Source organism: Camellia sinensis, chromosome 5 (genome assembly GCF_055761805.1).
Source record: "Camellia sinensis isolate YWXY chromosome 5, ASM5576180v1, whole genome shotgun sequence".
Classification (NCBI taxonomy): Eukaryota; Viridiplantae; Streptophyta; class Magnoliopsida; order Ericales; family Theaceae; genus Camellia; species Camellia sinensis.
This window is the reverse complement of record NC_138965.1, coordinates 90,339,365-90,354,884: the sequence shown is the minus strand read 5'-3', so window position 1 is coordinate 90,354,884 and position 15,520 is coordinate 90,339,365. Positions and strand designations below refer to the sequence as shown.

At 36.8% G+C, this 15,520-nt stretch overlaps 1 protein-coding gene across 10 annotated transcripts in view; it reads left to right on the top strand.

Annotated features, from left to right (window-relative positions):
• The window catches only part of LOC114268958 (AMP-dependent synthetase and ligase family protein), a 59,334-nt gene that overhangs the window by 24,179 nt on the left and 19,635 nt on the right, over positions 1-15,520 (top strand). For 5 of the 10 annotated variants that reach the window (XR_014329773.1, XR_014329772.1, XM_028210200.2 and 2 more), the window contains 5 exons: positions 1,409-2,140; positions 8,214-8,878; positions 11,711-11,786; positions 11,885-11,971; positions 13,275-13,318. Coding sequence is in view for 5 of the 10 variants with exons in the window: in XM_028210200.2 (XP_028066001.2) it covers positions 1,409-2,140; positions 8,214-8,878; positions 11,711-11,786; positions 11,885-11,971; positions 13,275-13,318 (1,604 nt within the window). In the remaining 5 variants the exon portion in view is untranslated. Of the gene's footprint in view, positions 1-1,408; positions 2,141-8,213; positions 8,879-11,710; positions 11,787-11,884; positions 11,972-13,222; positions 13,319-15,520 lie in introns of all 10 variants that reach the window. The other 5 variants (XR_003631458.2, XR_014329774.1, XR_003631459.2 and 2 more) reach the window with 2 other exon arrangements.

The following is a 15,520-nucleotide window of genomic DNA, read 5'->3' as shown; positions in this document are numbered from 1 at the left end:
TTGTGATCAAAGAACTACTATCAAACACGCAAGAATTTAACATTTGAATATGACTTCCCCTGGTATGGTTGGTCTGATGATTCTTTGAAGATGTATAGATAAATGGAAATCAGAATGCTAAATACCTAACTTCCTTATGCCCAAATATTGTCTCGTATAGGCATACAGACTAAGTCCTAATCCACTAAATGGTACTTGTATTCCTTCCCAATGTATCCTGATAAAAAAATTCCGTTTGCAACTTTTCCAACATCTCAACAACTATGGAAGGAATATCAAACAATGACAGTATGTGGGCAAAGTCGATAAAGTACTATTAGACAGTGAGTCAAGCTACCTCCTTTCAATAGGCATTATGTTTTTTTTTTACTCCACCAATATCTTTGAAATCTCTGCACTATTGAATCCCAAATTGATCGAGCTTTAGAGGAGGACCCAAAGGCAAGCCCAATTAGGAAGATGGAAGGGACCCAACAGTACAACCAAGAATAGATGCAAGTGAATCAATGTCATGCACCTCGCCTACTGGAATGAGCTCTAATTTCTCCAAGTTTAACTTTAATCCCTGAAACCCACCTTGAAAAACAAAAGCACACGCCAAAGATGTTGCAGCTGTGTTACATTCACCTGAAACAAGTGATAGTATGTTCCACATACAAAAGATGAGAAACTGCTTGCATAGAACCATCCATCTTCTCCACCCTAAACCCCTATATAAACCTCCGCCAACTGCCCTATCAATCATGTGACTCAATGCCTCCATAATTGAAATGAACAGAAGATACATAGGGTCTCCTTGTCTCAAGCCTTTGGATGTCTGAAAAAAACCTCTTGGGGTGCCATTCACCAAAATCGATGTACTGAAATAGAAATGCAAAGGTGGATCCACTTCCACCATTTAGCTCCGAATCCCATTCTCTGCATGTAAAATAGAAAAGCCTATCTGATATCTTCATATGTCTTCTCTGTGTGTAGCTTGCATACTGCTCTTGGTTATTAACTGTGCACATACAGGACTGCTGTTGGTCTAGCATTAAATGCCGATGGAATCTAATTGAGTTCATCTCTTTTGCCAATAATGTTGTTGGATCTACTTTTAATTATGGACCTTATTATTATTTTAATATGATCTCTCCTCTTTTGTATGACAACTTAACAATTGTGCATTTACAGCACTATTGGATCAGCATTACAGCACATTGAATGTGTGAATCTATTTTTTGTCTTCTGATTTCATTTTAGCACCTCTTTTTACACACGATCACTTCTTTTTGACGTTATCATAGTCTTGGGAAGAATGCCGAAATGTGGACCTTCATGCATCTCGTTGTGTTATCTGTTCATAATTACTGATACAGTCTTATTTTCAATGGCTAATACATCAATATTTTTTTTAATTTTTCTTAAGGTGTCTGGTGATTGTTCATATTTCGATTGCAAGAAGTTGCTATCGATTTTGGATAGTGAAGCACTGAGCAGTGTTCCCATTGGCATGCCTATTTCAAACTGTGATTTAGTTCTTGTAGATGAAGATTCATCTATTCAAGGAGAAATTCAAGGAGAAATATATGTTGGCGGACTCTGCATGGCTGCTGGATACTATTGTGATTTTTCTGTAATACGGCATGACTTTGTTAAGTGTCCTCAACACTCTTCTTCTGTCTGTTTAGTCAGTGAGAGTGAATGTCAATACTATTTTAAAACTGGTGATTTTGCTAGACGACTTCAAAGTGGTGACCTAATTTTTCTCGGCAGAAAAGATCGCACAGTGAAGGTTAATGGGCAACGCATTGCATTAGAGGAAATTGAAAGTACATTAAGGGGATATCCAGGAGTAGTTGATGTTGCTGTGATTTATTGTAGAGGTCAAGGAGAAGTAGCACTTCTTGATGCATATTTATTAATGAGACCAGCGGATGTATGTGGTGAAATTTTGAGATCTTCTATTAGGAGTTGGATGCTTGAAAAACTTCCATTAGCAATGATCCCTAACCGTTTCTTCTTTACCGAATCATTTCCCAAGTCTTCAACTGGAAAAGTGGATTATGTGCTGTTGGCCAGTTTGACGTTTTCCATGAAACGTGACCAAAATGAGATTGGTAAAATTCAGAGTACTGGACTGTTGGAAGTTGTCAAGAAGGTTTGTTCTTCGGCCTCTCAGCATTGTAGACAGTTTTTCTCACTTTGTTTTGACTTTGTCATGCTGCACTTGTCCTTCCTCAATTTCGTTATCTGGTAAGTGATAATTTTAGAGAATATCAAGATTAGGGAATGATTATGATATCATCCCCATTTTATATTAATAAAGATTAATAATTACAACAGAGCCCTAAGGTATAGAATAATTATAATTGAATAATAACCCAACTAATAATATATTATTCTAACACTCCCCCTCAAGGTGGTGCAAAGATATCTTTCATGCCCAGCTTGCCTAGGATGTCATGCAGTGGCTTACTCCCAACTCCCTTGGTGAGGATGTTAGCGTGTTGTTCACCAGACTGTACAAATGGAGTACATATTGTGCCACTAGTGAGTTTCTCCTTAATGAAGTGGCGATCAATCTCAATATGTTTGTCCTGCCATTTTGAACTGGATTGTGAGCAATGTTGATGGTGGTCTTATTATCACAGTATAACCGCATGAAGTTCGTCTGATCAATACCTAGATCACTCAACAATAACTTGATCCATAAGAGCTCACACACCCCTTGTGCCATAGCTCTAAACTCAGCTTCTGCACTTGACTTGGCAATCACATTTTGTTTCTTACTCCTCCAAGTAACTAGGTTGCGTCCAACAAAGGTGCAATATCCTGAAGTCGATCTCCTATCAGTTATTGATCCAGCCCAGTCAGCATCTGTATAGGCTTTCACACGAAGACGATCATGCTTTGAAAAATAAGGACCCTTACCAGGAGCAGACTTCAAGTACCTCAAAATTCTTATGACAGCCTCGAAGTGAATCTGATGAGGAGCATGCATAAACTAGCTAACTACACTGATAACAACAGTAATATCAGGACAGAAGTGGGATAGGTAGGTAACCTTACCCACGAAACGCTGATAGTTCCCCCTATCAACAGCTACTCCTTCATCATTCCCTAGTTTCTGATTGGGTTCCAGTGGAGTGTCACATGCCTTGCAGCCAAGCATCCCAGTTTCCTTCAATAGGTCAAGCACATACTTCCTCTGTGAGATAAATATCCCATTCTTGGAGCGAGCAACTTCAATTTTCAGAAAATACTTCAAGCTCCCCAAGTTTTTGATTTCAAACTCATTTGCTAAATATTTCTTCAACAGAGGTATTTCCTCACTATCATCACCTGTAAGAGCTATGTCATCCACATAAACAATGAGCACTGTAGTCTTATCACGTGAGGAATCTTTCACTAACTAGGTGTGATCTGTTTGAAGCCATATTTAAGCATAGCCTGAGTGAATCTCTCAAACAAAGCCCTTGGAGACTGTTTGAGACCATATAATGACTTCCGAAGCTGACATACTTTACCCTCTGTCTGATGATCTTTAAAACTAAGAGGAATGTCCATATATACCTCTTCTTCGAGGTCACCATGGAGAAAGGCATTCTTTACATCAAACTGATGAAGTAGCCAATCTAGATTAGCTGCTAAAGAGAGAAGTACTCTAACTGAATTCATCTTAGCCACGGGTGCAAAGGTCTCCTGATAGTCAACGCCATATGTCTGAGTGAACACTTTTGCCACAAGTCTAGCATTGTAATGCTCAATAGAACCATTCACTTTTTGTTTCATAGTATACACCCATTTGCATCCCACAGGTCGTTTGCCCTTAGGTAACTCAGTCAATTCCCAAGTGCCATTCTTCCTAAGTGCTTTCATTTCCTCAATCATGGTAAGTTTCCACTCAGAGGTAGCAAAAGCATCCTGAAAATGGTTAGGAATGTTAACAGAGGAAATATTTGACACAAAAGCTCTATATGAGGACGACAAATGAGAGTAGGACACAAAATTTGAGATAGGATGTTGAGTACAAGATCTCACACCCTTTTTCTTGGCAATAGGAACATCAAAATCAATAGGAGTATCAAAATCAGTGGACTCAAGAGATTCAAAGTTACCTAAACTCTCATCAGAAGTAGGAGATGACAGTGAGTGAGTAGAAGTGGTCCCTTGTATTTAGTTAACTTTCTGTCTGTCTTTGTCTCTAACATAAACTTGCCTTTCCCTGTCCTTAGTGATATTGGGTTTTGTAGTCCTAGTAAGAGGTGATGGTGCAAGAACAACTTGTTCCACCATAGGAATCACAAGAAACACTTCACACCAAGGCTCTCCCTGAAGGAGGACTATGACACCGGAGATGACAAGAAATAGGACTGGGACTGAAAAAAGGTGACATCCATAGACACAAACCACTTACGAGAAGGAGGGTGATAGCACTTATACTCTTTTTGAGTAGGAGAGTACCCAAGGAAAATACATTTGAGGGAGCGAGGGTCTAACTTACCACGAGTAGGAGAGTGATTGTGGACGAAACAGACACGACTAAATATTTTGAGGGGAATAGAAAACAAGGACTCGAAACCTAGGAAGACTTGAAGGGGAGTTTGTTTTTGCAAGACCTGGGTAGGAAGACGATTAATAAGATAGGCAACGGTGAGAATAGCGTCGCCCTAGTAGGACCGATGCACACTCAGAGAAAAACACACACACCGAGCCATGTCAAGAAGATGACGATTCTTGCATTCTGTCACCCCATTTTGTTGAGGGGTATTAGTGCAAGAGGTCTGATGGATAATGCCATAGGTAGAAAAATATTGCCCTAACCCAGAATCTATGTATTACCTCCCTCTCCCAATTATCAGAACGGAAGATTTTGACGGTGGCCCCAAATTGAGTACAAATCATCTTATGAAAATTGCGAAACACAGAGAAAACTTCACTCTTGTCTTTCATGAGATACACCCAAGTAATAAGAGAAAAATTATCAATAAATGTAACAAACCATCAATGTCCTTTCACAGACATAACACGAGATGGACCCTAAACATCAGAATATATTAATGAAAAAGGAACTAAACTTTTATTAAAATAGGGAGCAAAACAAGCTCTTTGTTGTTGTCCAAATTGACAAGACTCACAAAGAAATTCAGACACATTATTGTTTGTAAAAATAGATAGAAATAAATGCTTAAGTAAATAAAAAGAAGGATGCCCAAGACGCCGATGCCACAGCCATAAATCATCTTTGGTAATAGGACTGTGGTGGAAGAATGTGCAAGCTTGTCCGGTTGATCCAGGAAGTAGAGACCATTTTCAGCACTACCACTGCCAATCGTCCTCCTCGTAACAAAGTCATGAAAAAGACAGTGATCAGGAAAAAAAAGTCACACTACAATTCAAGTCCTTTGTAATACAACTCAATGATAACATGCTAACAGAAAAATTGGAAACATGGAGAACAGAAGATAGAGGTATGGTAGGAGTGACATGGACTAAACCTTTCTAAAATATAGAAGAAACAGTACCATCTGCAATCCTAACTTTGTCTTGGCCTGGAGAGGGCTTATAGGCGGAGAAAATGTTAGAGGATCCAGACATATGATTTGAGGTACTAGAATCAATAATCTAGGGCAAAGACTTATGAGAGAGGAAAACACGAGGAGAATAGGCTAAGTTACCTGAGCGGGCAAACGATGAGGAAGATGTATTGAGAGCAGTAGAAGACCGGCGGTCTAACAAGTGACGCAGAACATCCTCAAGCTCATGAGTAGTCATGTTAGAGAGACCATCAGAAGCCTGGCCAATGGAAGTGGAAGTAGAATCAAGTGTATCAACTGCAGTAGATTGATGAGCCTGTGGATGAGAGCCACGTCCTTTAGACTAACCTGACCGACCTCCTCTAGAACCACACTGATCACCTCGACCCTTGGATGGAGTCCTATGAAGCTTCCAACACACCTCACGAGTATGCCGCGACTTGCGGCAGTAATCACAGAATACAGACTCCTTGGCGGTAGACAAAGGGATGGGAGTCAGGCTGAGGCCATCTCTAGGGGTAGACAGTAACGCGGAGCGGTCAGTAGAGACAGGTGACATCATAGCAGACCGGCGACTCTCCTCATTCTGTATATAGGCGAATGCCTCATGAAGTAAAGGAAAAGTGTCCACACCCAGAACCCGATTTCGAACCGGATTATACTCCATATGGACACCTGCCAGAAACTTGAAGATAATTTCTTGTGCAATGAACTTCCTGTACTCGACTGAATCAGCAATGCAAACAGGCTTATAGTCCTGCATGTGATCAAGGTGTTTCCAGCTGTTAGTGAGGAAGGTGAAGTATTGAAGAATAGTCTGCTCCCCCTGAACAGAGCTCTTAATAGAGCGGCACAACTCAAATGCCTGTGAGAAATTTCTTTTGCGAGAATAAGTAGTAGCCACTGCCTCTCAAATATCCTGTGCAGTATCCATAGATAGATAGTCCTCTCCAATCTCTGGGACCATAGAATGTATCAACCAACCCATAATTAGGGAGTTGGTGATCTCCCATTGATCATAACTGGTCCGTGGTGCTGGGTGCCTTTATCCTATCATCAATATACCCCATCTTCCTTTTGCTCTTCAAAAAGATAGTCAAACTTTGCGACCATGCTAGATAGTTTTGACCATTGAATAGAGAGGTGGTGATTTTAAGATTAGGATTGGGGTTGTCAGTCATAGGTATAATGGAACACTCACTTTTAGGTGTCTGAGAAGTAGTGGACACACTGGTGGAATCTGCCATGGATACTATACTACCTAACCCTCAACAAAACTAGTGCCAATCACAAACCCGGAAGATGGTGGAGGAATAGTAAGCACGATGATCACTAAAAATATTAAAGAATTAAACATTCATCATTTTATTATATATATATATATATTTTTTTTAAAAAAATTTTAAATTTTTTTTTTATAAAGAATAGAAGAAACAGAGGTCAATACCTCATCACACAGTCAACGACAACATCAGAAGTTCAAACAAATAGGGAGATGACATAGCAGAGGGAGACAACATAGCAGAGGATGTCGAAGGAAGCCAGAGAATGCCTTGGGGCTGTCGGCTAGATCCGAGAGACTGCCAGTGGCAGTCGGCAAGGCAAGACGAGCCTGCCCCAGTGGTTGACTTAGGCCAGAAGGCTTGTCGGTAGGGACCAACAAGAGACTGGGGCACCTGCGACAGTGATCGAAGGGGCTAGGGCTGCCTTCGGCAGGTTCAGCAGTTAATGTCTAGGCCAAAAAGCCCTACGGCAGTAGCCGACTGGGCTACGAAGGTGTTTTCCCTGTCAAACCTGGATGGGAGCTTTGTGGTGGCTGTGTGGTGTATGGATTTAGGGTTGTGGCTTTGGTACCATGATAATTTTAGAGAATATAAAGATTAGGGAACGATTGTGATATCATCCCCTTTTTATATTAATAAAGATTAATAATTATAAGGGAGCCCTGACGAATAGAATAATTATAATTGAATAATAATCCAACTAATAATTTACTATTCTAACAGTAATTTATCCATTGGATCTATAGGTAGCATCTTTTATTCGTAGATGTTATCAAGACTAGTTGTTTGCATGCAGGGGTTACACCCCCTCATAGTATGTATCTTGGCCATATGATCTAGAGTTGGATTTCTTATCTACTACTTTTTAACGGACATTTTAGTAGAGTGGGATTTGGTAGAATGGAAAAAGATGCTATTTGAGAGGGAGGGAGGGAGGGATTATTATCTAATCATGACACCTATTGTATATCATTGTACGAATATGCATATCATATAGTATCTGTATCACAAGGTAGGTTGATATGTTGAGAATTGACATTTACAGACCAATTTAAAAAGAATAGGCATGCTGGTGTAAAACATAAATATTACAAGGATGAAGTATTGAGTAATATGTTACCAATGATACAATAAAAATTATGTCTCAAAAAGGTAAAAACATGCATTCATTAATAATCTAAGTACCCAACACAAGAAATGTGAATAAATATATGATGTAGATGGTTATATTTATTTTGTATTCTTTTAGGTGTGTGTGTGTGTGTGTGCGTGTCCTAAATTTGCAATGTATTTAAGTCTTGAGTCTAACCTTAGAAAAAAAAAAAAAATTAGGTTGCGTTTAAAAGTTTGTCTTACATGCAGATCATATAAGCTCCTCCTTTTTCTCTTTCTTTGTTTAATTTCCCTGCAGGCCTTTTGTGATGCTTTGATGGTTGAAATGGTGTCTGATGATGATGATTTCTTTATAATGGGTGGTAATTCTATCTCAGTGGCGCACGTCTCTTATAATTTAGGAATTGATATGGGGTTGCTTTATGTCTTTCCAAGTCCATTGAAGCTTCAAATGGCACTTCTAGAAAAAGAAAGTTTGTGCAATACTAATGAAAGAACAGCTGTTAATGAAGCGCAAGAGGAGAGGATGCTTATTTCCCTTGATTCTAAGATGCCTAATCTTCAATCCTCTAAGCCATGTGGAAGGTTTTCGAGGACCCTCAGCAACAAGAGTGATGATTATCCTTCTAAATTCCAGAAGGTGCATTTAAATTTCTGTGGAAATTCAAAGGGAAATAGTTTTGTAGATGGCTATCCATGGAATTCAAATTCAATACGTGTGCCATGTTCATGTAGCCGTTGCAATAGAGTAATTTATGATGGTGCATACGAGGGGAATAATTTATGGCAAGCAACCTTGTCAGTGGAAATTCCGAGAAATAAAAGAGGTGCTATGCAAGAATTATGGAAAGTCCACATGGAATCTTGTGTTGATGCATCACCACTTCTTGTATTTAAAGAACAAGATTTTTTTCTTTTTATTGGATCTCACTCATACAAATTTCTTTGTATCAATGCCAAAAGGTAATTCCTGATTTTATATGTTTCGACTCACAAAATCATTATACCAGTGTTTTGTTGGAAGATTTATAAAACATTTATTTTTGTGACCATGCTACATGATCATTATCCTTGTGATTTTTAAATTGTTATTTTTAGTAGTTGTTGGTATGCACAATATACCAATGTTTTCATACTGTTGGTGACAGATGTGTTGATTTATTTGTCATTTTCATAGTAAAGATTTCCATCAATGTAGAAAACTGTTTGCTTTTCTTTTCTTACAGAACCTTAATCTTCTGGAATCAAGTTTATGATGATTTTTTTGTTAATGAAAGGTAGAAGCACAATTTTTTGTTTTTGATTATTCATAAGCTGCAAATGCCTTGAATTTTTCATTCTTTGAATGACAGACCTTAATTGAACATGTAGCGTTGGTCTTTGAGCCCAGCCTACTAATTTCTGTGGTTTACTTTCCTTGTTATTGTAGGGTATTGGTATCTTTAAAAACCACTAATACATTAGACTTCACTATTAACATTGGTATACTGGCCAATTGAAGAAGGCGTTTGATCCGATCCGTGGCAACAGCCTAGCACTGTTTTTGGTTCTTTGAGGTTTAACTGAAGCTTTGGAGGACAAGAAAAAATGATTTGGGAGACTGAGGACAATAAGATATAGTATCTGCAAGGACACTGAATTCTTGACAGCGTTCTGAGTAGTGTTAGATCTTAGAGAATTCAATGGTAGGAATTAATAATATTAGGTATTGCTTGGAGAATTCAGTGGTTGGAACAAATTATATTAGGTAAAGGTTAGGAATAATGCTCTAGTTGAAGATGATGGAGAGCATTAGATAATATCTGGGGTTAATATGCCTGAATTTAGCTTTGAATAGAGCAACTGCTGTATTTATTTATTTATTTATTTTTTGGGGCAATTGCTTTCTACAGAACTACCACCACACTTTGTAGCTGACGTCAATGGTGGCCCACTCTATTGACACTGACCTGGTGATAGTCCTTTTCCTTCTAGCGGCTTCACTCAACTATCAGTATTCGACACCTTTTTAGATGTCTTAATTCAGCCTATAGGTCACCCCTCCACGGCTCGAACCGCAAAGTTGAACCCATTCAATCCCATGCTTGCATAGGTGCGTCTGATCCTATACTCGACATGGTGGCTGCCTCTGATACCGGATGATACAAATCCCTTGGGTAGAACTCACCCTTGAAAATCAGCTTAGAAGGGGAGGCTGCCCAAGAGGCTTATATATGCAAATCGCCAAGGCCTATGTTAACTAATGTGGGATTATAACAGATTGGATTTATAACATTTAGAATTTTGTAAGATTGTTCACAACCACTGCTCTCCCGCTCGCTTCAGAAATTATTTTCCTTGGATGAGAAAAGTGCTTAAATAGAGAAATTTTAACCATAGTGTTAGTAAACTTGTTATAAGCAACAACTTCGTATGTACTTTAAGCTTGTGCTAATCAAATTTTAGTCAAAACAAATAAAGAGAAATAAGTTAAATATGTCTTTGGGTACTTTGCATCTGCTTTCCTATGCTGCATGTGCTTAGCTGTTCTAATTTGTTTGGAATGTGAGAGACACAAAAGGTTGTGTTATGCCCCAGTATATGCTTGCATATGATCCTAGATATTGAGTTGTTTATGTAATTGCGATGACATTATACTTGTCTATTTTAAATCACCTGATTTTTGTAATGCATAAATAGTGACATATCCCCTTTTGTTCTGTATTATTGTTTTCCAAAATGCTTTTTAGCCAGATAGGGTGAGTCAGTCATTTCTGTCAAATTGCGAATCGAATCATAAATTGTATTGTTAAAATATAAATTGTGAATCATAAGATTCACTTTATTTAATATAATATATAATTTAGGGTAAGTTACTCTTTTCACCCTCAAACCTTAACATCATTTATGTCCCTCACCTTCTAATTGTAACAATTAAGTTCTTAAACTTCAATTTGTATTTCAATTTGGTTCTCCCATTACCACACCATTTAAAACTTGAGTTAAATTTGAAACATGAGGGACTTAAATGGAATTCAAGTGAAAGTTGAAGGATGAAAAATGTTATTTGTCATAATTTTATACCCTCTAATACCCCTAAAACAAGCTCACATGGCCCACGTTAGCACTTTCCGTCCAAATTTTTAATGGTGAGTAACGGGAGGACCACATTGAAACACAATTTGATGTATGAGGACTTAATGTTGCAATTAGAAGATGAAGGACCAATGTGAAATTAGGGTAGAAGTTGGAAGGCGAAAAGTGTAATTTACCATATACATATAAAAATACACACAAAGTATTTAAATGAAATAAATATCAATAACACTAAATGTATTTATGTATATACATATAAAACCACACATATTCATATAATTAATTGATTTTTTTTTTTTTTTTAGTTTTTATGTATATATTTTTTGATAGATAGGAAAAAACAATGTTCTTGCATGTATTAGGCAAATGAAAAAAAGAAAAGAAAAGAAAAGTAGAGAATTGAATCGTGGTGAATCACACTGAATTGCAAATCAAATAGTACGATTCAATCAATTTCCGTTTCAAAAGCACGATTCTAATCGTTTTGGTTAAAACGTGTCTTGAATTGTAAGAATACACTTCCAGATGTACTGCTCTGCTGGTGTCATATGTTTACACGCACAGCTCTTTAGCATCTTCTTGATGCTCTTTCTTTAATAAATTTTATTTATCAAAAAATATATATATGTTTACATGCACAGCATGAGAAATATATGATGTTTATTTGTAAGGATTATCAGCTGCTGATTGAAGTGCTAATTATCACATGCATTGGTTTAGTGGTTTTGTCCAATGGGAGATCAAATTAGAAGGACGGATAGAATGTTCGGCTGCAATCCTTGGTAATTTTTCTCAGGTTGTCCTCATTTTGATGTTTATGCTATATCCTTTGATCTCATTTGAAAATATGCTGCAAAAGAGTTTGTTAGATTTTAATATGGAATGTCTTTTTAGGTTGTCGTTGGATGTTACCAAGGGAAGATTTACTTTCTTGATTTTTCTAATGGCAACATCTGTTGGAGTTTCCAAACGTGTGGTGAGGTATCATATTCTATAGAATTTTCAGTTCTTTTTTCTTGTACTATTGCTGATTTTATCTTGATGTTGGAATTTTATCAAGAAAGAGGTTAACTAGTTTACTTTTTTGGCTTTGGTGCATGTATGGTATTTGAATTGGTATTCAGTCAACAGTATGATAGTTTTTTTTTAATATGTTGAGGAGAACTTGCAAACTGCACGTGTATGATTCTATTTGTCTAGGAAAAGTTGCTGTTAACTATTGATGAATGTTTGAATTTTCATGTTCTGCCTTGACAAGTTTGCTTGTCATCCATTTATAATATATATTGAGAGGGGAGTGAGAAATCCTGGGCAAAGAAATGTTACCTCTTCCACAAGTACCTTTTCTGTTCTGAAATCGTAGAGCTTTAATGGCAGCAGAAGAATCTGTAAATGAATATTCCACTAACAGCCACTCCCGTCCCTCAAAAAGAATAAATAAATAAAATCTAAACTAGGTTAAATTGTATTTGCATTTGTGTTTTTTTAGTTCTTTGTGATAATAACTTTCGTTCTGTTTATACTGCCTATGATTCCTCCTCTCCTGTCTTCTGTGCTCTCTGTCTCTGTTAAGTTTGCGTTGACTTGACCAATATTAGTCATAATTACTAATCACTTCTTCAGTGTGTACATGTAACATATCGATTGATTAAGAAAATATGCTGTCTGATTTTCATAGCATCTGATTTATTACAATGTACTGAAATGACTTGGAGATCAACTAGCATACTTGTATTAACTATTGACTTCAACTTGTGGGGTGCTGTTACAATTTCAATATCTTTTATAATAGACATGTAGAAAATATAGTCTCTCATTTTTAATGTCTTAATCCAGAGGAAATGATTAATTGTTAGCATGATTAAAATTTCTCACTAATAATGATTTTGGTGATCTTGTGGTTGATTTAATTGTTTGACAAACTTAAGTACAAATTTAAAGCGGTTTGGGATTAAAATTTCTACCGAGAAGTGATTTTGGTGATCTTGTGGTTGATTTAATTGATTCTCTAACTCATGTGCATTTAGCGGACCATCTTTGCACTAGAGAGGCTATTTTGATGGTGCAGAGATTAATAAAACAACTAATGCAATTAACTGTTGGTACCTGCCTAGTGCATGCAACATGGATAATGAAAACAAATTGTTGACTGTAATTATAACTTTTAATCCTGTTCGATTTTTGACACATTTTGTTCCATCTTCACAGTTCCTTGTATTAGTTTAGAAATAGGTTAACTTGTTTTGCAGTTTCCTAGATGCTAATCAAATTTTGACTTTCGAAGGTAAAGTCACAGCCCGTGGTGGACAAATGCAGGCACTTGGTCTGGTAATGATCTTGTTGCTTTTTGTTTTCGTTTATTTATTTATTTTTTGTTTTGTTCTTTGGGTCAGAATAAAGACTCAGGATCCTCTAGAGTAATTTTTCTTAGAGTGATAAGGTTAGGCTTTGAGAGTTGGAAGGTGAAATGATTATTGTAACGTCAACTTTGGTAGAATTAAATCTCAGTCATCCAAAAAATCACTCTCACTCTCAGAAAAATCACTCCAGAGGATCCTCGCTCCAGAATAAATACCATTACGTATAATGATGAATTGGTTGCACTTCAAGTGAAGTCTATTCCCTTCTCAGTTTAAAGTGGTTGATATTCTCATATTTATGAAAAAAAAAAAAAAAAAAAAAAAAAACAATGGTAGATATTCTCATTCATTTGTAGAGCTATATATTAAATCTTGGTAACATCTGAATTCAATGACATAGGCATGTGGCCTTGGTTTGCTAATACTTGCCTAAGATATGGAGTTCCTGATGCAGGACAACTAGGGGACAGCAGCAAATCTAGGCTTTTGGGTCTGATTTTAATTGTATTTTATGGCTGCAATTGCAATAAGAATATAGGGGACAAGTAGGGTTTGTTTAGTGTAATAAATAGGTAAGAGTTAAGCATGAAAAGACAAGGTTTTAGCACTGTTTAGGGGCTGTTACAAGGCTGTGAATGTAACTCGTGAATAGTAAACTAAAACAGAATAGAAGAAGAAAGGAAAAAAAGAAGATAGATTTAAGAATCACTCCTAGCATCACACCTAGGATTTGATTGCATCACGCAACTCACAAAAAAGCTTCAAAGCTCTCAACTTTTTATAAATATCAACTCTATTAAATTATAAGCATTACATTTTATATAGGACTAGGAGATTTCCTAAACCAACTAGAACTAAAATAGGAAACTATCAAAATATCGTTGACTTCTAAAACTAATTTAAAACTAAATAAGAAATAAAAACGAAGATTAATTAAATAACTTAACTCACAAGATGACCCATGGGCGAATCCTATAGCCCATGTCGGCAAATATAAAATTACCAAAATAGCCCTCGCCTAAAAATCCTAGAAACATAAAAATAATCATAAAATAAAACTATAATAATATTAGAAACATGATTATGTATGGTTTCTATCGATTTCTCTTTGAAACCATTCAAATTTCCAAATATCGCCGTTTCTTTGAATTAACTGTTCCTTGAGCTTCTTATATTCCGCATCATTCTCCCTTTGTTGGAGAAAACTCGACCACAAGTTTCAAAGTGTTGAAGTATAAGCTTCCACAAGCTTCGGAATTGCGTCTACGGCTTCATGTTAAAATCTTTTAAGTTGTCGCCGCCTTTTCTTTGTTGGAGATAGGAACAAAAATATTGAGAAATTGATCTTGTCCTTCATGATACTAAATGTGTTAGGAATGTCAAAATCAATCAAAGAAGTAAAACATCCTTGAATTGATCCAAATCTTGGGCTGCAAAATTTATTCCGTGCAATCTGGTCTCATTTGGCTCTACAATGCAGTGTTTGTAATCAATTTGAATACTTCCACCTGCATCATTAATTGTGGATTCCAAACTTTCATCCTTTTTTTCAACTAATGTTTCATTATGTAGTTCAACATTACCATCCCTTTGGAAAATATTAGATTCTGTCATAGAGAATTGAGGAAGCAAATTGTTGGCCTATAAAGCCGTATTAGGATCAGTGTCAACAACTGGTTCATGTAATTCTTTAGACCCTACAACTTGTGTGACATCCGAGTCTTCTATTTGGACCTCATTCTCTTCATGAATAATAATTAGATCTTCTTGGGGTGCTTTTGAATCATCAATAAGATTGGTTTTTCCCCTTACAATCTGTAAAATATTTTAGAGAAGAGAAAGTGATCGGGATTGAGACCTCATCCCCTTTTATATTAAGAATAAAGCATAATTACAGGAGTGCCATAAGACATGAATTATGAGCCAGCTCATTACAACCCATTACATTAATTAAGGAATGGAAACAAATTAGAATAAAATATGAAAATATAATTTCCTATTCTAACACTCCCCCTCAAGCTGGTACGAAGATATTTCTCATACCCAGCTTGTTGAGAATATCATGAAACAGTTTGCTCCCTATTCCTTTGGTGAGAACATCTGCTAGTTGGTCCGCAGTCTTCACAAATGGAGGACATATGGTGCCACTAGTGAGCTTTTCCTTGATGAA